Source organism: Pristiophorus japonicus, chromosome 2 (genome assembly GCF_044704955.1).
Source record: "Pristiophorus japonicus isolate sPriJap1 chromosome 2, sPriJap1.hap1, whole genome shotgun sequence".
Lineage (NCBI taxonomy): Eukaryota > Metazoa > Chordata > Chondrichthyes > Pristiophoridae > Pristiophorus > Pristiophorus japonicus.
In genome coordinates this window covers 272,312,454-272,333,325 of record NC_091978.1, presented here as the reverse complement: position 1 = coordinate 272,333,325, position 20,872 = coordinate 272,312,454, and the positions used below count along the sequence as shown (strand labels likewise).

The 20,872-nt window shown below is 44.2% G+C and overlaps 1 protein-coding gene across 13 annotated transcripts in view; it reads left to right on the top strand.

Annotated features, from left to right (window-relative positions):
• The window catches only part of ablim2 (actin binding LIM protein family, member 2), a 743,081-nt gene that overhangs the window by 117,799 nt on the left and 604,410 nt on the right, over positions 1 to 20,872 (top strand). For 12 of the 13 annotated variants that reach the window (XM_070871382.1, XM_070871380.1, XM_070871379.1 and 9 more), the window contains exon 2: positions 13,887 to 14,030. The exons of the other annotated variant lie outside the window; for it this stretch is intronic. In XM_070871382.1, coding sequence (XP_070727483.1) covers positions 13,887 to 14,030 — 144 coding nt within the window. The remainder of the gene's footprint in view (positions 1 to 13,886; positions 14,031 to 20,872) is intronic. 13 annotated transcript variants of the gene reach the window in all.

Here is a 20,872-nt window from a genome sequence, read left to right as displayed (position 1 = left end):
ATTATTGCCCACCATTTTTGGGGCGCTAGCATCCTATTCCCACCTGGCTGTAGGCCTTACTTTCAAGCAAGGGATTGGGCTTCCGTTAAGTAGGCGCAGTATCCCAGCTCTGTTTAATGTTTCAACATGCCTGCCATTGTTTCCTCTTGGATCAGCTGTTGGAAAGAAAGGAAAGCTGTTGGATAGAGCACTTCAGTGAGTTGGGAAAAGATGACAGAAAAGACCAGCCCACTTTGCAAGAACAGAATTACTGCTGTTCAATCATGAAGCAGTATTGACAGCATCTATGGAGAAGGCAGTGAGCTAAACTGTTCTAGCTTCCCAGTTAAAGGGTGACACATGGGAGCAGTGGTAGATGTAAAAAGGCTAAACAAGAACAACAAAAAGAAAATAATCTACAGTTAAAATTGCTAACTCTTCAGAAATTATGTTTATGTAGGTTGACTATAATTCAATATGATGGCTACATATCAATTAGAGAGACATTGAAACATAGCTTATAAAATTGTCAGCTTAAATTAGAGTTATTAACTATATTTGTTGTGATGTGTGCTTCTGAGCTTTAGCCACAGGATGCACCCACTTGTGGAATTGTGAATGTTAGTGTTTCCTTGAATGCTAGTGTAAGTTCTTTTTAGAAGATACCAAAAACTGAGTTTGTATGTTATAGAAAATGCTGTGGAAGAAATCCAAAATAAAAGCGAAGTACTGTACTGAAAGGTGTATTCTTCAACAGATCACTAAGAGATCTAGGGCTAGAAATTAGACAGGTTTGCGACCATTTTACCGCCAGGGCAAAGCGCTAAATATTTTTTTCGGTGATAAATGAGTCGCACAGTGGTCTTGCGCCGGCGCTACAAGTTATCGCCCGCCTGATTTTTTTTTAAGCATTTTTATCACGTCAATCAGCATACAATGTTGCACTCTCGCCCCAGGCAGTAAATTCGGCAATATCGCCCGTTTTATCACCCGCTCGAAAACCTGCCCAGAAAAAACAGTGGGACCCAAGGGGCACCCGCGCTAACAGTGCCATCTTGAAAACGGAGCACAAGTTCAGTGCAGAAAAGGATTTTGACAAGGAAGGCTGCGTTTTATACTATTAAGTTTTATGTGAGTTAAGTTCGTTTTAAAGGACATTTAAGGACACCTAAAAAAAAAATGGGGACTATACCATGTCAGCCATTATTCCTGGCTGCTTTTTGTTTGCAGGTTCGAGCTGGAAGAAGGCTTATTGATGAGCATTTTGAGCGTAATCGAAGAGCTCACAGACGTAGGGGGAGGAGGCCTTACCCGCCCCCCCCCCCATAAGTTTACAGGGAACAGCACTCATACCTGCAGCTCTTTGAGGCTACACTTCCAAAAAGAGGTGGTCACAAAGATATGCCAGCTCATAAAGGCAGACCAACAGACTACCAGCAGCAATAGGACTGCACTGCCCGTCGAGGTGAAGGTAACGCAGCACTTGCCTTCTATGCCTCTGGCTCCTTTCAGGCATCAGCAAGGGACATCTGCTCCATCTTGCAGTTCACTACATATCGCTGCATTCGCCAGGCGACTACTGCACTGTCCGCATGCAGTATGGACTTTATAAAGTTCCCAGTGACAAAAGAGGGACAGAATGAGAGGGCTATAGGCTTTGGACGAATTGCTAACTTCCCCAATGTAATATATGTGTAAACCTTGTGTAGCCACCAGAGGGCTCATCCCCTGGAGTCCTAAGGGATCTCACAATCCCTTGGGAGCACTGGTACTTAAGGAGGCCTCACAGGCTGGAGAGACACTCTGGAGACCTGCAATAAAAGACTAAGGTCACACTTTACTTTGAGCTCACAGTATCTAGTCAGACTCTTTATTCATACATAACAACTGCCGATGAGATACATATGACGAACCCAATGATGCAGAGAACAATGGACATCCTGGAGAAATTTTCGGAGGGAGACGATTGGTTAACCTTCGTGGAGCGACTCAACCAATACTACGTGGTCAACGAGCTGGAAGGAGAAGTGAACGCTGACAAACGAAGGGTGATTCTCCTCACTGCCTACGAGGCACCAACGTATGGCCTCATGAAAAATCTGCTTGCTCCAGCAAAACCCACAGAGAAATCATACAATGATTTGTGCACACTGGTCCGGGAGCACCTGAACCCGAAGGAAAGCGATCTGATGGAAAGGTACCGGTTCTACACCTACAAAAGGTCTGAAGGCCAGGAAGTGGCGAGCTATGTCGCCGAGCTGTGATGCTATGCAGGACATTGCGAATTTGAAGGACATTTGGAGCACATCCTCAGGGACTTCTTCGTAATTGGCATTGGCCATGAAGTGATACTTCGGAAACTTTTGACTGTAGAGACCCCAAATTTGAGTAAAGCCATTGCGATAGCCCAGGTGTTCATTGCCACCATTGACAATACTAAGCAAATCTCTCAGCACACGCGTGCTGCTACAAGTACTGTGAACAAAGTTATATTGTTTTCAAATCGCAATGTACAGGCAGGCCCCACATGCCTGCAGCTGCACGTCTGCAGATGTCTGAGTCCACCATCAAGGGTGATGAATGCAAAGCCATTAACACCTTGTTGGTGCTGCGGGGGTGATCCTCGTATCCATTCATGCTGCTGCAAACCCTGCTAATCCTGCAAACCACCATGTTGCAGAGGAGGACTGATCCACGGTGGATCATGACAAACCACGACCTCAGACCGAGGAGGCAGAGGTATATGGGGTGCACACATTTACCCCAAAGTGTCCCCCGATAATGCTAAAAGTTGAATTAAATGGACTCCCAGTGTCAATGGAGCTGAACACAGGCGAGAGCCAGTCCATTAATGAGCAAAAAGACTTTCGATAAATTGTTGTGCAGCAAGGCCTCAAGGCCAGTCCTGACTCCCATTCGCACTAAACTGAGAACTTACACAAAGGAACTGATTCCCGTAATCGGCAGTGCTACTGTAAAGGTCTCCTACGATGGAGCGGTGCACAAGCTACCACTCTGGGTGGTAGCGGCCGATGGTCCCACGCTGCTCGGCAGGAGCTGGCTGGGAAAGATACGCCGGAACTGAGACGACGTCCGAGCGCTCTCGTCCATTGACGACACCAGGTCTTAAACAAGTTCCCCTCGCTGTTCGAACCAGGCATCGGGAAGTTCCAAAGAGCAAAAGTGCAGATCCATTTGATTCCGGGAGCACGACCCATCCATCACAAGGCGAGAGCAGTACCGTACATGATGAGAGAGAGGGTGGAGATCTAGCTGCAACGAGAGGGCATCATTTCGCCGATCGAATTCAACGAGTGGGCCAGTCCTCAAGGGAGATGGCACCGTTAGAATCTGTGGCGATTACAAAGTAACTATCAATCGTTTCTCCCTGCAGGATCAATACCCTCTACCCAAGGCAGACGACCTATTTGCGATGCTGGCGGGAGGAAAGACGTTCACGAAGCTGGACTTGACCTCGGCCTACATGACGCAGGAGCTGGAGGAATCATCGAAGGGCTTCATCTGCATCAACACGCACAAAGGGCTCTTCATTTACAACAGTTGCCCGTTTGGAATTCGATCAGCCGCAGCGATATTCTAGAGAAACATGGAAAGCTTACTGAAGTCGGTCCCGTGCATGGTGGTCTTCCAGGACGACATCTTGGTTACAGGTCGGGACACAGTCGAGCATTTGCAGAACCTGGAGGAGGTTCTTAGTCGACTCAACCGCATGGGGCTCAGGTTAAAATGCTCGAAGTGCATTTTCCTGGCGCCTGAAGTGGAGTTCCTGGGGAGAAGAATCGCAGCGGATGGCATCAAGTCCACCGATTCAAAGATGGAGGCAATTGAGAACGCACCGAGGCCACAGAATGTGACGGAGCTGTGGTCGTTTCTAGGACTCCTTAACTACTTTGGTAACTTCTTACTGGATCTCAGCACACTGTTAGAACCACTGCATGCTTTACTGCATAAAGGAGACGAATGGGTATGGGGTAAAAGCCAAGAAAATGCCTTTGTAAAAGCTGGAAAATTGTTATGCTCAAACAAATTGCTTGTGTTGTATGATCCATGTAAGCGTTTGGAACTAGCATGTGATGCGTCATCGTATGGGACTGGGTGTGTATTGCAACAAGCTAATGAATCTGGGAAATTGCATCCAGAAGTCTGTCTTATGCTGAGAGAGCCTACAGAAAGATTAAAAAAGAAGCGTTAGTGTGTGTTTATGGGGTAAAGAAAATGCATCAATATCTGTTTGGGCTCAAATTTGAACTGGAAACTGACCATAAGCCACTGATATTCCTTTTTTCCGAAAGTAAGGAAATAAATACGAATGCATCGGCCCACATCCAGAGATGGGCGCTCAGGTTGTCCGCATACAATTATGCCATCCGCCACAGGCCAGGCACAGAAAACTGTGCCGAAGCTCTCAGTAGGCAGCCATTGCCCACCACGGGTAATGGAGGCATTCGAAAGTGAGCAATCACCCGTCACAGCCCGACAGATTAGAACCTGGATGAGCCAGGACCCTTTACTGTCCTTAGTAAAAAATTGTTTGCTTCACGGGAGCTGGTCCAGTGTCCTGTTGGAAATGCAGGAAGAGAGAAAGCCGTACCAGTGGCGCAAAGATGAAATGTCTATACAGGCAAAAACTGCCTTCTGTGTGGTAATTGGGTAGTGGTCTCCAAGAAGGGCAGGGACACTTTCATCAGTGATCTCCACAGTACTCACCCAGGCATTGTAATGATGAAAGCGATAGCCAGATCCCACTTGTGGTAGCCCGATATCGATGCGGAATTCGAGTCATGCGCGCACAAATGTAACACATGCTCGCAGTTAAGCAATGCACCCAGGGAGGCACCACTAAGTTTATGGTATTGGCCCTCCAAACCATGGTCCAGGATCCACGTCGACTATGCAGGCCCGTTTTTGGGTAAAATGTTCCTAGTGGTTGTAGATGCGTACTCCAAATGGATTGAATGTGATATAATGTCGGCAAACACGTCCGCTGCCACCATTGAAAGCCTGCGGGGCATGTTTGCCATGCACGGCCTGCCTGATGTCGTTGTGAGTGACAATGGGCCATGAGTCTCCAGTGCCGCATTCAAAGAGTTCATGACCCGCAATGGAATCAAACATGTTACATCTGCCCCATTCAAACCAGCATCCAATGGTCAGGCAGAGAGAGCAGTGCAAACCATCAAGCAGAGCTTGAAGAAGGTAACTGAAGGCTCAATGCAGACTCGCCTATCCCGAGTCCTGCTTAGCTACCTCACGAGACCCCACTCACTCACTGGGATTCCATCTGCTGAACTGCTCATGAAAAGGGCACTTAAGACAAGGCTCTCGTTAGTCCATCCTGATCTACATGAACATGTAGAGAGCAGGCAGCTTCAACAAAGTACATATCATGAAGCGCAAATGTGTCACGCGAAACTGAAATCAATGATCCTGTATTTGTGTTCAACTATGGACAAGGTCCTAAGTGGCTTCCCAATACTGTTGTGGCCAAAGAGGGAAGTAGGATGTTTCAGGTCATACTTTCAAATGGACTCACCCCCCGGAAACATTTGGACCAAATCAAACTCAGATTCACGGATTATCCAGAGCAACCCGCATTGGACCCTATCTTCTTTGACCCTCCAACATACACACCAGTGACAACTGACACTGCGGTTGACCACGAAGCAGAACCCATCACCTGCAGCAGCCCAGCAGGACTCACCACACCAGGCAACCCAGCAAGGCCAGCGAGGGCCCAACAAATGATTCACCAAAACCAGCATTTGCACCGAGACAATCAACCAGGGAAAGAAAGGCCCCAAATCGACTCACCTTGTAAATAGTTACACTATTGACTTTGCGGGGGGGGGGGGGGGGGCGGGAGGGAGTGAGTGTTGTTATATATGTGTAAACCTGTATATACCTTGTGTAGCCACGAGAGGGCTCATCCCCTGGAGTCCCAAGGGATCGCACAATCCCTTGGGAGCACTGGTACTTAAGGAGGCCTCACAGGCTGAAGAGGCACTCTGGAGACCTACAATAAAAGACTAAGGTCACACTTTACTTTGAGCTCACAGTATCCAGTCAGACTCTTTATTCATACATAACACCCAAGGTTCAGGTTGCCACTGACTCTACGCACATAACCCCGCTCCCTCGCGCCATGACCCTACCCAAGGTGGTAGCAAGACATCGTGCAGCAAGGCAGCCAGAGTACTGCTGTTAAAGGGGGATGGCAATGTATGAATCCCATGGAGAAGCTCAGGGTATGGAAGGCCCGGCTTCTAAGTGGCAAGGCTGTTGCTCGGCCTCACCACTCACAGGTGATGTCGGTCTGGGTGTGACACTGGGGACTGTAGTACCAAAGATCAAGACTATCAATTGCACGTGGGTATTGACAGCCTCGGTGATTTCGTGGCTTGCACCGACAATCTGCGATATGCCCTCCCGCATGTCCGCGGATAGTGCCGCATTGCTTGTAGAAATACTACCCAAGACCTCCAGGAGCTGTCGGGTGAGCTGGATGCTCTCCCTCGACAGTCCCACCATGTCCAGGTGTGCATCTGTCTGTCTGTCAGCAGACAGGCTTTGCCGACTCACCCTCCGGAGAGACGTCATGCAGGGTTCAACCCCAGTGATGTGTTGCAGAAACACCACTTTTACCCGGGGTCTCAGATGGCTCAAAGCCCGAGAATGTTTCTCCCTCGCTCGAGCTAGTGGCCGCAGCAAAAAGAGGTGTCGATTGCATCGCTCTCCCCGCACCCCCCACCCCCTGGAATAGGTTGCTCAGTTTGGTCCTCCCGTGCAGATTCCTCATTGGGGCATCGCCCTCATCCCCCTCCTCCACCCCCACATGACAGACTGAGGCGGAGGTTTCCATTCGAGGATGTAGCGCATCAGACTCCTCATCTGGAAATAGAAAACAACAGAAGAGTGGTTGGTGGCAGGGTGACATAAGTAAGGTCACATAGCACAGGCTCATTTGCAGGACCGCCGCTACTGCATTATATGTAGTCGAGAGACACTGCATCACATTGCCCGAACCCTAGTCCACAGTCACTAAATCACATTGCCTCAATCGAGCCGGAGGATTTTGCAAGACTCACCCTGAGTTCCGAACAGGGGCTCAGCAGCCCCATGGGTAGTTGACCTCCCTGAGGCACCGATCAGACCTGTCACATTCTCCTCCAGGTTTGTCAGAGGCATCATTCAGCGTGTACCACGGCCTGTCCGTCACTGCTCTCGGCGGTTGTAGGACAACTTTTCCTGCAAAGATGACAATGGGAATGGTTACCAGAGGGCCCTTCTGCTCTTGTGGCACACACAGATAGCCATCAAAGCACTTATACCATACTGTATGCATTTAATACAGTCCTCTGTTTAATGGCCCTGGAAGTTGCATGTGGTTCATCAGGGAACATAGAAACATAGAAAATAGGTGCAGGAGTAGGCCATTCGGCCCTTCGAGCCTGCACCACCATTCAATAAGATCATGGCTGATCATTCACCTCAGTACCCCTTTCCTTCTTTCTCTTCATACCCCTTGATCCCTTTAGCCGTAAAGGCCATATCTAACTCCCTCTTGAATATATCCAATGGACTGGCATCAACAACTCTCTGTGGTAGGGAATTCCACAGGTTAACAACTTTCTGAGTGAAGAAGTTTCTCCTCATCTCAGTCCTAAATGGCTTACCCCTTATCCTTAGATTATGTCCCCTGATTCTGGACTTCCCCAACATCGGGAACATTCTTCCTGCCTCTAACCTGTCCAGTCCCGTCAGAATTTTATATGTTTCTATTAGATCCCCTCTCATCTTTCTAAACTCCAGTGAATACAGGCCCAGTCGATCAAGTCTCTCCTCATATGTCAGTCCTGCCATCCCGGGAATCAGTCTGGTGAACCTTCGCTGCACTCCCTCAATAGCAAGAATGTCCTTCCTCAGATTAGGAGACCAAAACTGAACACAATATTCCAGGTGAGGCCTCACTAAGGCCCTGTACAATTGCAGTAAGACCTCCCTGCTCCTATATTCAAATCCCCTAGCTATGAAGGCAAACATACCATTTCCCGCCTTCACCACCTGCTGTACCTGCATGCCAACTTTCAATGACTGATGTACCATGACACCCAGGTCTCGTTGCACCTCCCCTTTTCCTAATCTTCCGCCATTCAGATAATAATCTGTCTTCCTGTTTTTGCCACCAAAGTGGATAACCTCACATTTATCCACATTATACTGCATCTGCCACACGTTTGCCCACAAACCTAATCTGTCCAAGTCACCCTGCAGCCTTTTAGCGTCCTCCTCACAGCTCACACCGCCACCCAGCTTAGTGTCATCTGCAAACTTGGAGATATTACACTCAATTTCCTCATCCAAATCATTAGTGTACATTGTAAATAGCTGGGGTTCCAGCACTGAGCCCTGCAGCACCCCATTAGTCGCTGCCTGCCATTCTGAAATGGACCCGTTTATCCCGACTCTCTGCTTCCTGTCTGCCAACCAGTTCTCTATCCACATCAGTACACTACCCCCAATACTGTGTGCTTTAATTTTGCACACCAATCTCTTGTGTGGGACCTTGTCAAAAGCCTTTTGAAAGTCCAAATACACCACATCCACTGGTTTTCCCTTGTCCACTCTACCAGTTACATCCTCAAAAAATTCCAGAAGATTTGTCAAGCAGGATTTCCCTTTCATAAATCCATGCTGACTTGGACCGACCCCATCACTGCTTTCTAAATGTGCTGCTATTTCAACTTTAATAATTGATTCCAACGTTTTCCCCACTATCGATGTCAGGCTAACCGATCTATAATTACCCGTTTTCTCTCTCCCTCCTTTCTTAAAAAGTGGTGTTACATTAGCTACCCTCTAGTCCATAGGAACTGATCCAGAGTCGATAGACTGTTGGAAAATGATCACTATTTCGAGGGCTACTTCCTTAAGTACTCTGGGATGCAGACCATCTGGCCCCAGGGATTTATCGGCCTTCAATCCCGTCAATTTCCCTAACACCATTTCCCGCCAAATAAGGATTTCCTTCAGTTCCTCCTTCTCACTAGACCCTCGGCCCCCTAGTATTTCCGGAAGGTTATTTGTGTCTTCCTTCGTGAAGACAGAAGCAAAGTATTTGTTTAACTGGTTGCCATTTCTTTGTTCCCCATTATAAATTCACCTGAATCTGACTGCAAGGGACCTATGTTTGGTTTCACTAATCTTTTTATCTTCACATATCTATAGAAGCTTTTGCAGTCAGTTTTTATGTTCCCAGCAAGCTTCCTCTCATACTCTATTTTTCCCCTCCTAATTAAACCCTTTGTCCTCCTCTGCTGTATTATAAAATTCTCCCAGTCCTCAGGTTTGCTGCTTTTTCTGGCCAATTTATATGTCTCTTCCTTGGATTTAATACTATCCTTAGTTTTCCTTGTTAGCCACGGTTGAGCTACCTTCCACATTTTATTTTTACTCCAGACAGGGATGTACAATTGTTGAAGTTCATCCATGTGATCTTTAAATGTTTGCCATTGCCTATCCACCATTAACCCTTTTAAGTATCACTTGCCAGTGTATTCTGGCCAATTCACGTCTCATACCATCGAAGTTACCTTTCCTTAAGTTCAGAACCCTCGTCTCTGAATTAACTGTGTCACTCTCCATCTTAATAAAGAATTCTACCATATTATGGTCACTCTTCCCCAAGGGGCCTCGCACAACAAGATTGCTAATTAGCCCTTTCTCATTACACATCACCCAGTCGAGGATGGCCAGCCCTCTAGTTGGTTCCTTGACATTTTGGTCTAGAAAACCATCCCTAATACACTCCAGGAAATCCTCCTCCACCGCATTGCTACCAGTTTGGTTAGCCCTACCAATACGTAGATTAAAGTCGCTCATGATAATTGCTGTAACTTTATTGCACGCATCCCTAATTACTTGTTTGATGCTGTCCCCAACCTCACTACTACTGTTTGGTGGTCTGTACACAACTCCCACTAATGCTTTCTGCCCTTTGGTATTCCGTAGCTACACCCATACTGATTCCACATCATCCAAGCTAATGTCCTTCCTTACTATTGCATTAATTTTCTCTTTAACCAGCAATGCCACCCTATCTCCTTTTCCTTTCTGTCTATCCTTCCTAAATGTTGAACAACCCTGGATGTTGAGTTCCCAGCCTTGGTCACCCTGGAGCCATGTCTCCATGATGCCAATTACATCATACCCGTTAACTGCTATCTGCGCAGTTAATTCGTCCACTTTACTCCGAATACTCCTCGCATTGAGGCACAGAGCCTTCAGGCTTGTTTTTTTAACACACTTTGCCCCTTTACAATTTTGCTGTAATGTGGCCCTTTTTGCTTTTTGTCTTTTGTTTCTCTGCCCTCCGCTTTTACTTTTCTTCTTTCTATCTTTTGCTTCTTCCCTCATTCTACTTCCCTCTGCCTCCCTGCATAGGTTCCCATCCCCCTGCCATATTAGTTTAACTCCTCCCGAACAGCACTAGCAAACATTCCCCTTAGGACATTGGTTCCAGTCTTGCCCAGGTGCAGACCATCTGGTTTGTATTGGTCCCACCTCCCCCAGAACCGGTTCAAATGTCCCAGGAATTTGAATCCCTCCCTTCTGCACCACTCCTCAAGCCACGTATTCACCTTAGCTATCCTGCAATTCCTACTCTGACGAGCACATGGCACTGGTAGCAATCCTGAGATTAATACTTTTGAGGTCCCACTTTTTAATTTAGCTCCTAGCTCCCTAAATTCATCTTGTAGGACCTCATCCCATTTTTTACCTATATGCACCACGACAACTGGCTGTTCACCCTCCCCCTTCAAAATGCCCTGCAGCCGCTCCGAGACATCCTTGACCCTTGCACCAGGGAGGCAACATACCATCCTGCAATCTCGGTTGCGACCGCAGAAACGTCTATCTATTCCCCTTACAATAGAATGCCCTACCACTATAGCTCTCCCACTCTTTTTCCTTCCCTCCTGTGCAGCAGTGCCACCCACCATGCCATGAACTTGGCTGCTACTACTCTCTCCTGATGAGTCATCCCCCTCAACAGTACCCAAAGCAGTGTATCTGTTTTGCAGGGGACATCAAAATGCAGAAACATCTTTTAAGATTTCAGAAAATAATGAGTAATGAGCATTCATGGCAAATACAGTGCAACACTAAGCCTCCCTATACCAACATGTGTCAGATTTATAATTTAAGTAATGAAGGAGTGCATCAATAAAAATATTACTTACTCTGACGATCCTGCAATGGTCATTGAACCTCTTTCAACACTGGGTGTGGGTCCTTCTGATGTCATCCATGAAAGACACCTCCTCACATATGCTGGTCCAAAGACGCCTATAAACTGCTGGGAGGTGTTTCCTTGCACCCTTCCTATTTAAATCCCCCATCTCCTCTCCACAGCTGTGATAAGGGCTTCGTTCGCCTCATTACTGAACTTCCTCGCTCTCTGCCTGTTGCCCCCTCCTTTCATCGTGCCTGTTATCTGTAAATGGCTGATTCAGCCCTGGGTATACTGTGCATGCGTGGGCACTCCCTGACAGCAGACCAGAAACGTGGGAGAAAAAACAAAGGCAAAAAAAAAAATCGGAAAAAAAGAATTCGCGCATGCGCAGAAGGGCCCATTTTTTTTCAATCGCAAATTTCTGTTCCTGCGCACAAATTCAGTTGTGTAACTCCGGATTTAGCGCTATCGTTATCGCCGGTCACCGTTTGGCGAATTTTGCTAGGTCCGGCAATAACGATACCTCGGTGCTAAAAAAAAAAGATTACGCCGCGATTATCGCACAAAACGGGCGAAATTGCTAAAACCCCGAACCTCTAGCCCATTTAGTTGCAGACGGAAATACTACCGTCTGACTGAAAATTAGCTTCTTCAGAGAACGGTTTCCAAAAGTCACATCAAAAGGTGACTGGGTCCTTGACTGTTAACTGAGGAACTTGAGTTGGAACTTGACAGATTACATGTTCGGGATTTAGTGCATGCTCTGAGAGTACACCGTCATACTGACTATAAATTCTGCCCCAATAGTAACTAGCTTCAAATTAGGGTGCGTGAAGGGGAGTGCATCTTGGGGTGTATTTTCCAGCTAACATGTTTAACCCCACTGGTGCAGAATGTATGAGTGGAAGCTAGGGAATGCCTTTCACTGATCCCCACCCAATTTATGCATAACACAACCTTCTGGCCGACTTAAAACACTCTTGCATGAAATGTGTGAGAATTTAATTTCAATATAAAATAGATTCTGATAACATGGTGAGTGATAGCACAATTTCCTGATTTTTTTTTCTCACAGGCAGTGCTTTGAGCTCTGAAAGAGTGCACAAATGATGGTCACACACATTCTGACCTGACAGCAAGTGACTGTTAAATTTTTCACAGGAATATTTTTGGTTGTGGACTTTAAGGTTTGAGTTTTGACAGCTGAATTTCTTAATTTTTGTGGGTTTCTGTATATTTTTCTCTGATTCGTGGTAGCAAGATTTTTGATTACTACAATTAAGCATAAGTATATGGTAACTCCTTTGGGGTTTTCTTTTTAAATTATTTCCAGGAGAAGATGCTGAAAAAAGGGGCAGGTTCAATTATGCCAGAGGCAGGCTGCCTGCATTCGCTATTCCATTGTAGCTACTTATGCTGGCCGAGGTAATCGACCTGGAAAAGTCCACGGAAAATAGTCTTCACAGGTTGCATTTCACCAGGGTAGAAGTGACAGAATTATTCTGTTGTCTGGAATTTGACCTGCAGACAATCTCTAGTGGTGGTTAAAGTCGTCACAGCCCTGACTCATTCTAAGCTACCACAGGAGACATCAGAACAACAGTCAATTTGCAGGAGCAAATCAATGAGGCAATGTTTGGAGGGTAAACATCCTCATGATTTTCCTTATGTTGCTGGAGTAGTAATCCAGAGACCTGGATTAATAATCCAGAGAAGTGAGTTCAAATCCTACAATGGCAATTTATGAATTTGAATTCAGTTTAAAAATAAACCTGGAATAAAAAGATGGTATCAGTAAAAGTAAACATGAAGCTGACGGATTGTTGAAATAACTCAACAGGTTTACTAATGTCCTTGAGGAAACCTCAATCAATGCTATATCTGACTTGGCAGTGCTGAATTGTATTACATCTATGCTATATATGACTTGGGAGTGCTTGGTACTGTTAACAAATTAGAGAAAATAAGTAAATTCCCTTAACACGCAACCTCTTGTCTAGATACATATTATTTTGTTATGCATGGAAATCTGTCAACAAGCTTAATAGCCTCCAAATCAAGCTATTGATCAAGTAGAATTTCTGTTTTGCCACATATTGATTATACTGTCTCTCCCTGATGGGATATACCCCACTTATTTAAGTCCAAAGGGTTTAATTATAGGTTAACAAAAGTCATGCCAAATATGCACAAGGGTACTAGCTAAAACCAATCAGCTCGCCAACAAGAACACTGGTTAGCTTCTCACAACTTGTCGAGCGAAGACCATCCCACCCATGAAGGTCATTGGTTTTCAAGGTTATCTGGAGCCATGTACATCGTAATCAGATGCAATGATGTTGTTTAATCCTATAGAAAGTAGGTTATAGATGTTGTACATGAAACCGAATGTTTATCTGTACACTTAGTGTAACTTGCTAAAATAGGCAGCAATGCATGTTTTGGTATTGGTAATTACAGCATGCCACTGCCTGTCTTACAGTCTGCTAAACTATCTCAGTGTATCATTAAATTATTGTTGATTTATTCACATGAGTACGCCGACTGAACTAATAAAAATGGAGTCAATATGTGGGCCCATTGCCTCTCCCATTAGGTAGTGTTGAGAAATAACCATTGCCTGATTTGTTTTTCTGATCTGTTTTTATTAAAGTGTCACAGCACATGGCTATGCACAGTCCCCTGGGAAAGCCATCTGGTGTTGGGGTCCTGTGCCATAAGTGTGGGAAACCCTGTAAAGGAGAGGCCCTGCGGGTGCAAAACAAGTTCTTCCACATCAGTTGCTTCACTTGCAAAGGTAATTTTGTTCTTTGATTCAATGCTTTTTCACATATCAAGGATCCGTCTAACACCAGTTATTATGTAATTTTTGATTAGTTGAAACTTTTTTTCCATCTGAACTAAATTAAAAATGCACTTTAATTCATGCTGACCTCCTTTGTGAAGTAATGTTTTGGGGCTTTTTTAGGATAGTTTTAAGGATTAAAATGAGTTTAGGAAAATGCACTGTATTCACAGCGGATATGTTGTGGAGAAATCTTCCTCTCTCCCAAGCAGACCCACTGAAATAGAGGATCGACGCCCAATCGATGACATACTCCAGAGACAGGTTCAAAACGATCTTTTATTCCGGCATTTGCAGGATAAGCTCTGCCTTAGCAGCCTAAGACAGAGTTTACTTTGCTTGCAAGGGAGAATCGAGTCTGCAGTCAACCTATTGCTGAGCTGTCCTCACTCGCTCTCCTTGAACAAAGAAAACACAGGGTTTTTATACAGTTGCTAGGCCTATAATAGCCGGACATTCAATACACGAGACACACATTGATTTGAATGGTCAAAACCCTTGTCACTCAAAGCAAAGGTTACCACGCTTGTCTCCAGTACTTTTCCACAAACCTCACTGTGTCTCGCGAGTGCATTAGCACATTGGAATGTTATCTTATCTCTCGCACCTTGACCAGAGGGGCCCCCCATCCATCCTGTTATTGCAGGCGAGTGGTGCCTATTTTGTCACTGCAACCCTGCAGGGATAACTCACAGCTGTACTGCTGCTTCACCAACCTGGCTTTTGCACGTTCACATTCAACCCTTTATCCGTGTCTGATTATGTGTCCAGTGTGACCTACTGTCCCACTTCAATGTTATACGGCCATTTTCTATCATTTATAAGCGAGTTTTATATGCAATCTGTCTGTATTTCTCCACCCTCTTACAAGATATAAAAACAGAAATGTTATCCTCTTCTTCAATGCAATAATGTCACAGCAAAATCCTGGGCACATGATTACTTGTCTTAGTTGACTCCATTCAAATGAATTCCCAAAATAAACTCCCTAGTTCTGGGAATATATAACCACATACCATTATCAATATTAAATACCTAAAACAGCCAATATATCTGAAGTTAAAGCTGCAATTTAAGTAATCATATAATGGAAAATAAAATAAATCAATGTGAAGGTTGTGTAGTTTAAAAGCATGAGTTGATTATTTTGCATATTCAGCAACACAACTTACATTTATGAGCACGCCTTATCTAGAAGAATGACTCAGAGCATTTTTCAAGGGGAGTGATAGAATCCACATAGGAAATGGAGGAATTTGGCAGTGAAGGGAGAAAAAGAGATCAATGGGTAGATTTTGAGCAGATTTTTGAAGGCAGGGAGAGAGATAGAGAAGTAAAATTGATTCCATATCAGAGGAGCATAATGGTTCAAAGATCAGCTTCCAGTGGTGTAGTTATAGGGGTAGGGCACCAGCAATAATCCAGAATCAGAGGAATGGGGAGTATCAGCTAGGCTGTATGGGATGGAGGTTTCCCAAACAGGGTAGGACAATGCAATGGAGAGATTTGAAAACAAGAATAAGCATTTTGAAATCTTTTTCCTGGGACACGGAACCGTTGGAGCTGAGGGAGGATGAATGGTGATGATGAATGTGTTGGACTTTGTGCCACAGTGGACACACGTCACAGAGTTCTAAATTAGTTTACGGTTATGAAAGGTAGAGTTCAGGGAAGGGAGTATTTGAGAAATCAGTTGACCAATTAAAGTTGTTAATTATATTTCTTTGACTTGAATAGCTGTGAGAAGGGAGATAGAGGAATTAGTTTGTAAAATCCCTTTGATCTGAAATTATAGAGAGAAGATATTACTGCAAATTGTTTCCAGTTGCACATTGACATCCTTCAATAAGGACTGCTCTGCAGGTAATGTTTGCCTCATGGTTCTTTTGATGACACAAAGGTTATCTGAAAATATAATAATTAATCCAACTATTTATCAGATTACACAAGTACCAAAAACATAGATTAAAATATTTATATTGTTCAATTCTGTTGTCAAAAATACTTTTCCACTTTTAACCAGATTCAAAATCAGCTCCATACATGAACTGGAACTGAGTTTAAAAATTGAGCAACAGAATTGAAAAAATGGGCTACACACTACGCTAGGACACCGCCCCCACAATTCTGGCCCTGGGTTGAAATCTAACTCAGACTGAGGGATTGAAAGTCTTTATAAATTGAGTTGGCCAATCTTAGCCCAGTTCATGCAGATATGGGCTTGCAAAAGTTGCTCACAATTTGAAGCCAATTGGCAGTCTAAATTGGAGAACCGATTAGGACTTGTGGGGGTTGATTTTTGTTTCTGGCATACATTGGACAGGCAGTGGGTGGGGGGTCTGCACCACTCACCTGTTGATGGCAGGAGGCCCGATCAATTTTCATGAGCGGGCCTCAGTTAAATGCAGGAGACCAGCTGCCAGCGCTGGTTGCGCTGCTTATAGGCAGCTGACCATTTAGGTGGATGGGAAATCTGACAGAGTAGAGACTGAAATTGACTTGCAGTAGCAGCTTATAGGTAAGGGCTGAAAAGATCAGAAGGAAGGTGTAATGCATGCACCTGCGAGTATACTCTCAGGTTTGTCGAGCTGTTGCATTGTGAGGGCTTAGCCAGTCACGTGATGTTCACAAGATTCAATAAAACCCCAGTCAGTTAGGTTTAGATCACCCACGATGAGGTATGCAGTTGTGAGCTTAGTGGATGAACTGGTAATGTGTAATGTGTAGTGTGATTGTTAAACCTTTGTTAATAAACCAACTAGTTCTTAATAGCAATGTGTTGCTATGAATTCTTAAGGAAAGAACCCATGAAGCAAATACATTACAGGGGGGGTCAACGGAGCAGCAGACTGAAGTGGCAGGAAAATGTGAAGAGCACACAAGCAGAAAAAAATCAAAATTAAGCAAGCTTTTAAGGCTTAAAAGTCCCAATAATAATGAAGAAAAAGTCAGCTACTTCCAGATTTACCCAACAGTAACTTATGATCCTTTTAACTAGCACTGTAAATGGACACCTCCTGACCTGTCCCGTTGATAATATGTGGGTGGGTTGAGGAAGCACCGATGGTAGCATTGCTTGACAGAAAAATTGTGTTTGGGTCCTAACAGCATCATAGGAACCTAATTTTAATACATTAATTAGAGCCCTGCTAGTTTCGAGTGGGACCACTTGCCACCTAAATCAAGGTCCGCCAAAAAGTTACAACAGGAAATGTAAGTTAGCAATTTTTTTAATGATTTTCATTTTGCTCCTGCTCCATTTGTACTGAAAAATGGGGCAACAGGCAGACAAAAATCGTCCCTGTGGTGTGCAAAGTGAAAAAGTTCAAACTGGAACCATGAGGGATGCAGTTTTCAGTTTGAAATTAACACTGTAGTTTTACAACAGGTATTGCTCAAGAAAGCTTTGAGAGGTAGCATGTTGAACTACTTGGCTCTGTATCATTCAAAAATCAATCAAAATCACTGTGTGTGAACATTTGAACACATACACTAGTGAAATTTTAAATACTGATAAAAGTTTGGACTTTACTTTTAACATTTTCTTTATATTGGCCTGGAAATCCCGGCCTTCCCAGGTCTGTACGGACCCGGGAAGGCATCGCAAAAGCCAGTTTTCAGCGCACAATGCGCATGCGCTGAAATCTGGCTTTTCCGCTCTGTGAAGCTTGACAGATCGCACGCATCTCGGGAGCGAGGACATTTGCAAGGGCAAGATTGCGGGATTTACCCATATTTTGCCCAGCAAATTTCTTCAAAACTCTTGCGCCTGATAAAAGCAAGCGCATAACCTACTTTTACAGGTGTAAGAGTTTTAAAACATACAAAAATATAATTAAATTAAATTTTAAAAATATATTTTATTGTTAAAAACCCTGCCCATGAAGGTAAGTTTATTTTTAACCCTAATTACAAAACCTTTTTAAAAATCGGAAAAATATATTTTTTTTCGAAGGCATTAATTAACTTTAATTTCAATTAATTTTAATTATGTGGTGTGTTTTTTATTTTTTATTATGGTGTTCAGTGTGTTTGTTTTTCTCATTAATAGCAATGAGAACTAACTCGTAGATACAGAGTTCTCATTGCTATTAATGAGAAAGCTGTGGAAGACTGTCCCTGATTGGTTGCACCTTCTGCATGTGAACCTGGAGGACGGGAGCGCACCTCGCTCCTCAGCGGAATCCCAAGCTCCTCCGGGACCACCAGGTATATTCGTAGAAATTTTTCAGGCCGGAGGCATCCACCCGTGGGAAGCCATTGACTGCAATTTCTGGACCATTATTTTCTTGCTTGTGCGCAAATTGGCTGCCGCGTTTCCTACATTACAACTGTGACTACATTCCAAAGTACTTAATTGGCTGTAAAGCGCTTTGAGACGTCCAGTGGTTGTGAAAGGCGCTATATAAATCCAAGTCTTTCTTTCTTACTTTATTTGGTGTGAAAACAAAGCAGTGCGAGACTTTGTGTAAATGAACTCACTCTGGTTTGGCTAAAATTATATTACATATTTTGTGTAACTGCAAAGGTAAGACCATCTGCAGTGGTACAAAATAATCACTATAACTAGAACATTTTTGAGACAGAGTAGAGAGAGTTGTATTTGACATCAGGTTGTGTTAGGTCTGAACAGGAAATGCTTGATTATAGCATTCAGTAACCCAAGAGAAAAATGTTCCAAAGGCGTACAAAATTGAAAATCTGCATGGTCAAGCGAATTTATATTCAAATGAAGTGTTAAAACAAATTCTGCTGGACTTACTTACCTCAGTTGGTCAGCATGTGTCTTTCAAAACCTGCATACAGTTGAATATATCGAATACAATTAACTCAACTTGAATTTTGCAGTAGTAGGCACTGACAAACCTATCATCTTTGATCTCAGAAAACTGAATAAATGATACATCAACTAATGTAACTCAACACAAGCATTAGCATAATTAGTGCATTCTCAATGATTAACAGGAAAAAAGCAGCATTCGAAGTTAGCTTCACAATAACCAGACATCTGTGATAATTTAAGCATCATTCCAACAAGCTAGCCCCATCTTAGTAATGTCCCAACGTTGCTTCTCAGTTTCCAATAATATGCACAGAAACTAATACATTTCCCAAGTCTGCTCATATTATGTAAATTAATTGCATACCAATTACTTAGTCTTGAGAGAATTATAAGAAGAAGAAACAACAGAATCTTGGAAACTATCCACAACTGTTTTGATGGTCATTTTCAACAGTTTAAAACAGAGGAGCATTAAAATATAACAATTATTATGTGAAGATTTTGGAATAATTAAGAATCAGAAATAGGAAAGAATTCACATTTGATAATTTCAGGAATTGGTCTCAAATGTCAGCTAACAGATAATCATTCCGGTTATATTAGAGAAATAAGGTTGTTCACCATGCTGCATTTCATTGGTTACCTTTCTCAGATTTGCTGCATTTAATTTGCACAGTGGCAATTTCCTCAACTAAAGCAGCAATGAATGACTGGCTTCTTTCAGAAACTGAACCAAATCTGATACAAATGCTTTGAATCATTGATTCTTCCTTCAGCTAAAATTTAAAGTAAAGCCTTGGCTACATTAAATTTTTCCTTTTTCATTATTGGCAAAAACAATGGCCGGAGTTTTCCCGTTGTCGTGTCGGCTGTAATAATTGCAAAAATAGGCAGCGGGAACCCGCCATCATCCCACCTCCTCATGTTTTTAACTCTGGCGGGTTTGCCAGCACACCATGGACCTGATTGGGAGAGGTAGGCGACCTAATTAAACTTGCTTGTTATCAGACTCTTTCAGGGTTTATAACTGCAGCTTCTGAATTTAATGACATGAGCACGGAAAGCACGCAGCTCGGGAACCTCGCCTGTGAAGGGAAGGCAGAAGTTCAGTGGCCATTGTGCGAGGGCTTTAATTGACAGCTGGGAATACCAGATTAATACACACACCTTACACCTCTTTAGTTGCCTAAGGGAAAGGCTCTTGATGACCCCATTTTGTGTACAGATTTTAAAGTTTTCAGAGTTTGCAGGTCATTTCTGCAACCTCGGAAGCCACTCTCACCACATTGCTAGTCACTATCAGAACATTGATGGATTGGCCATCTGATCGTTACTTGACCTGTTTCATCCAGAACATTAGCATGGGTGCCAGTAATACTGTCTTACCTTGGTCCTCAGAATCGGACCAAGATGAGCCCCACCACCAATAACAACAGCCACACCAGCAGCAACCACATCAGCAGCCTTCTCCTCAACGACCTGATGCTTCACAGAAGACAGGGGGTCAGCACAGCGCTGCATCATGTCGGAGGTGATACTCCCAACACAGGGTATTCAGGCAGAGGATAAGCTTCCGAAACATGACCAAGCAGCAGTGCTTCAGGAGGCTCAGGCTATCGCGCCAGGTTGTCACAGACATTTGTAGCTTGCTGGATCAAGACCTGCTGCTGAGAGGATCTGGTGGACACTCCTTACCAGTGGCTGTCAAAGTCACCACTGCCCTCAACCTCTTCGCCTCAGGCTCCTTCCAGTGACCTGCAGCAGACATTTGCGGGATCTCACAGTCGGACACCCACGGATGCATCACCCAGGTGACCGATGCACAAGTCAGCCAATTATATCACCTTTTCCACTGATGAAGCCAGTGTTACTGAACGCGTGCTCAGCTTTGCAGCTCTGACTGGCTTCCCACAGATGCAGGGTGTTATCGACTGCACACATGTGGCTATCAAGGCACCCAATCATCACCCAGGAGTGCTTGTGAACTACAAAGGCTTTCACTCACTCAGTG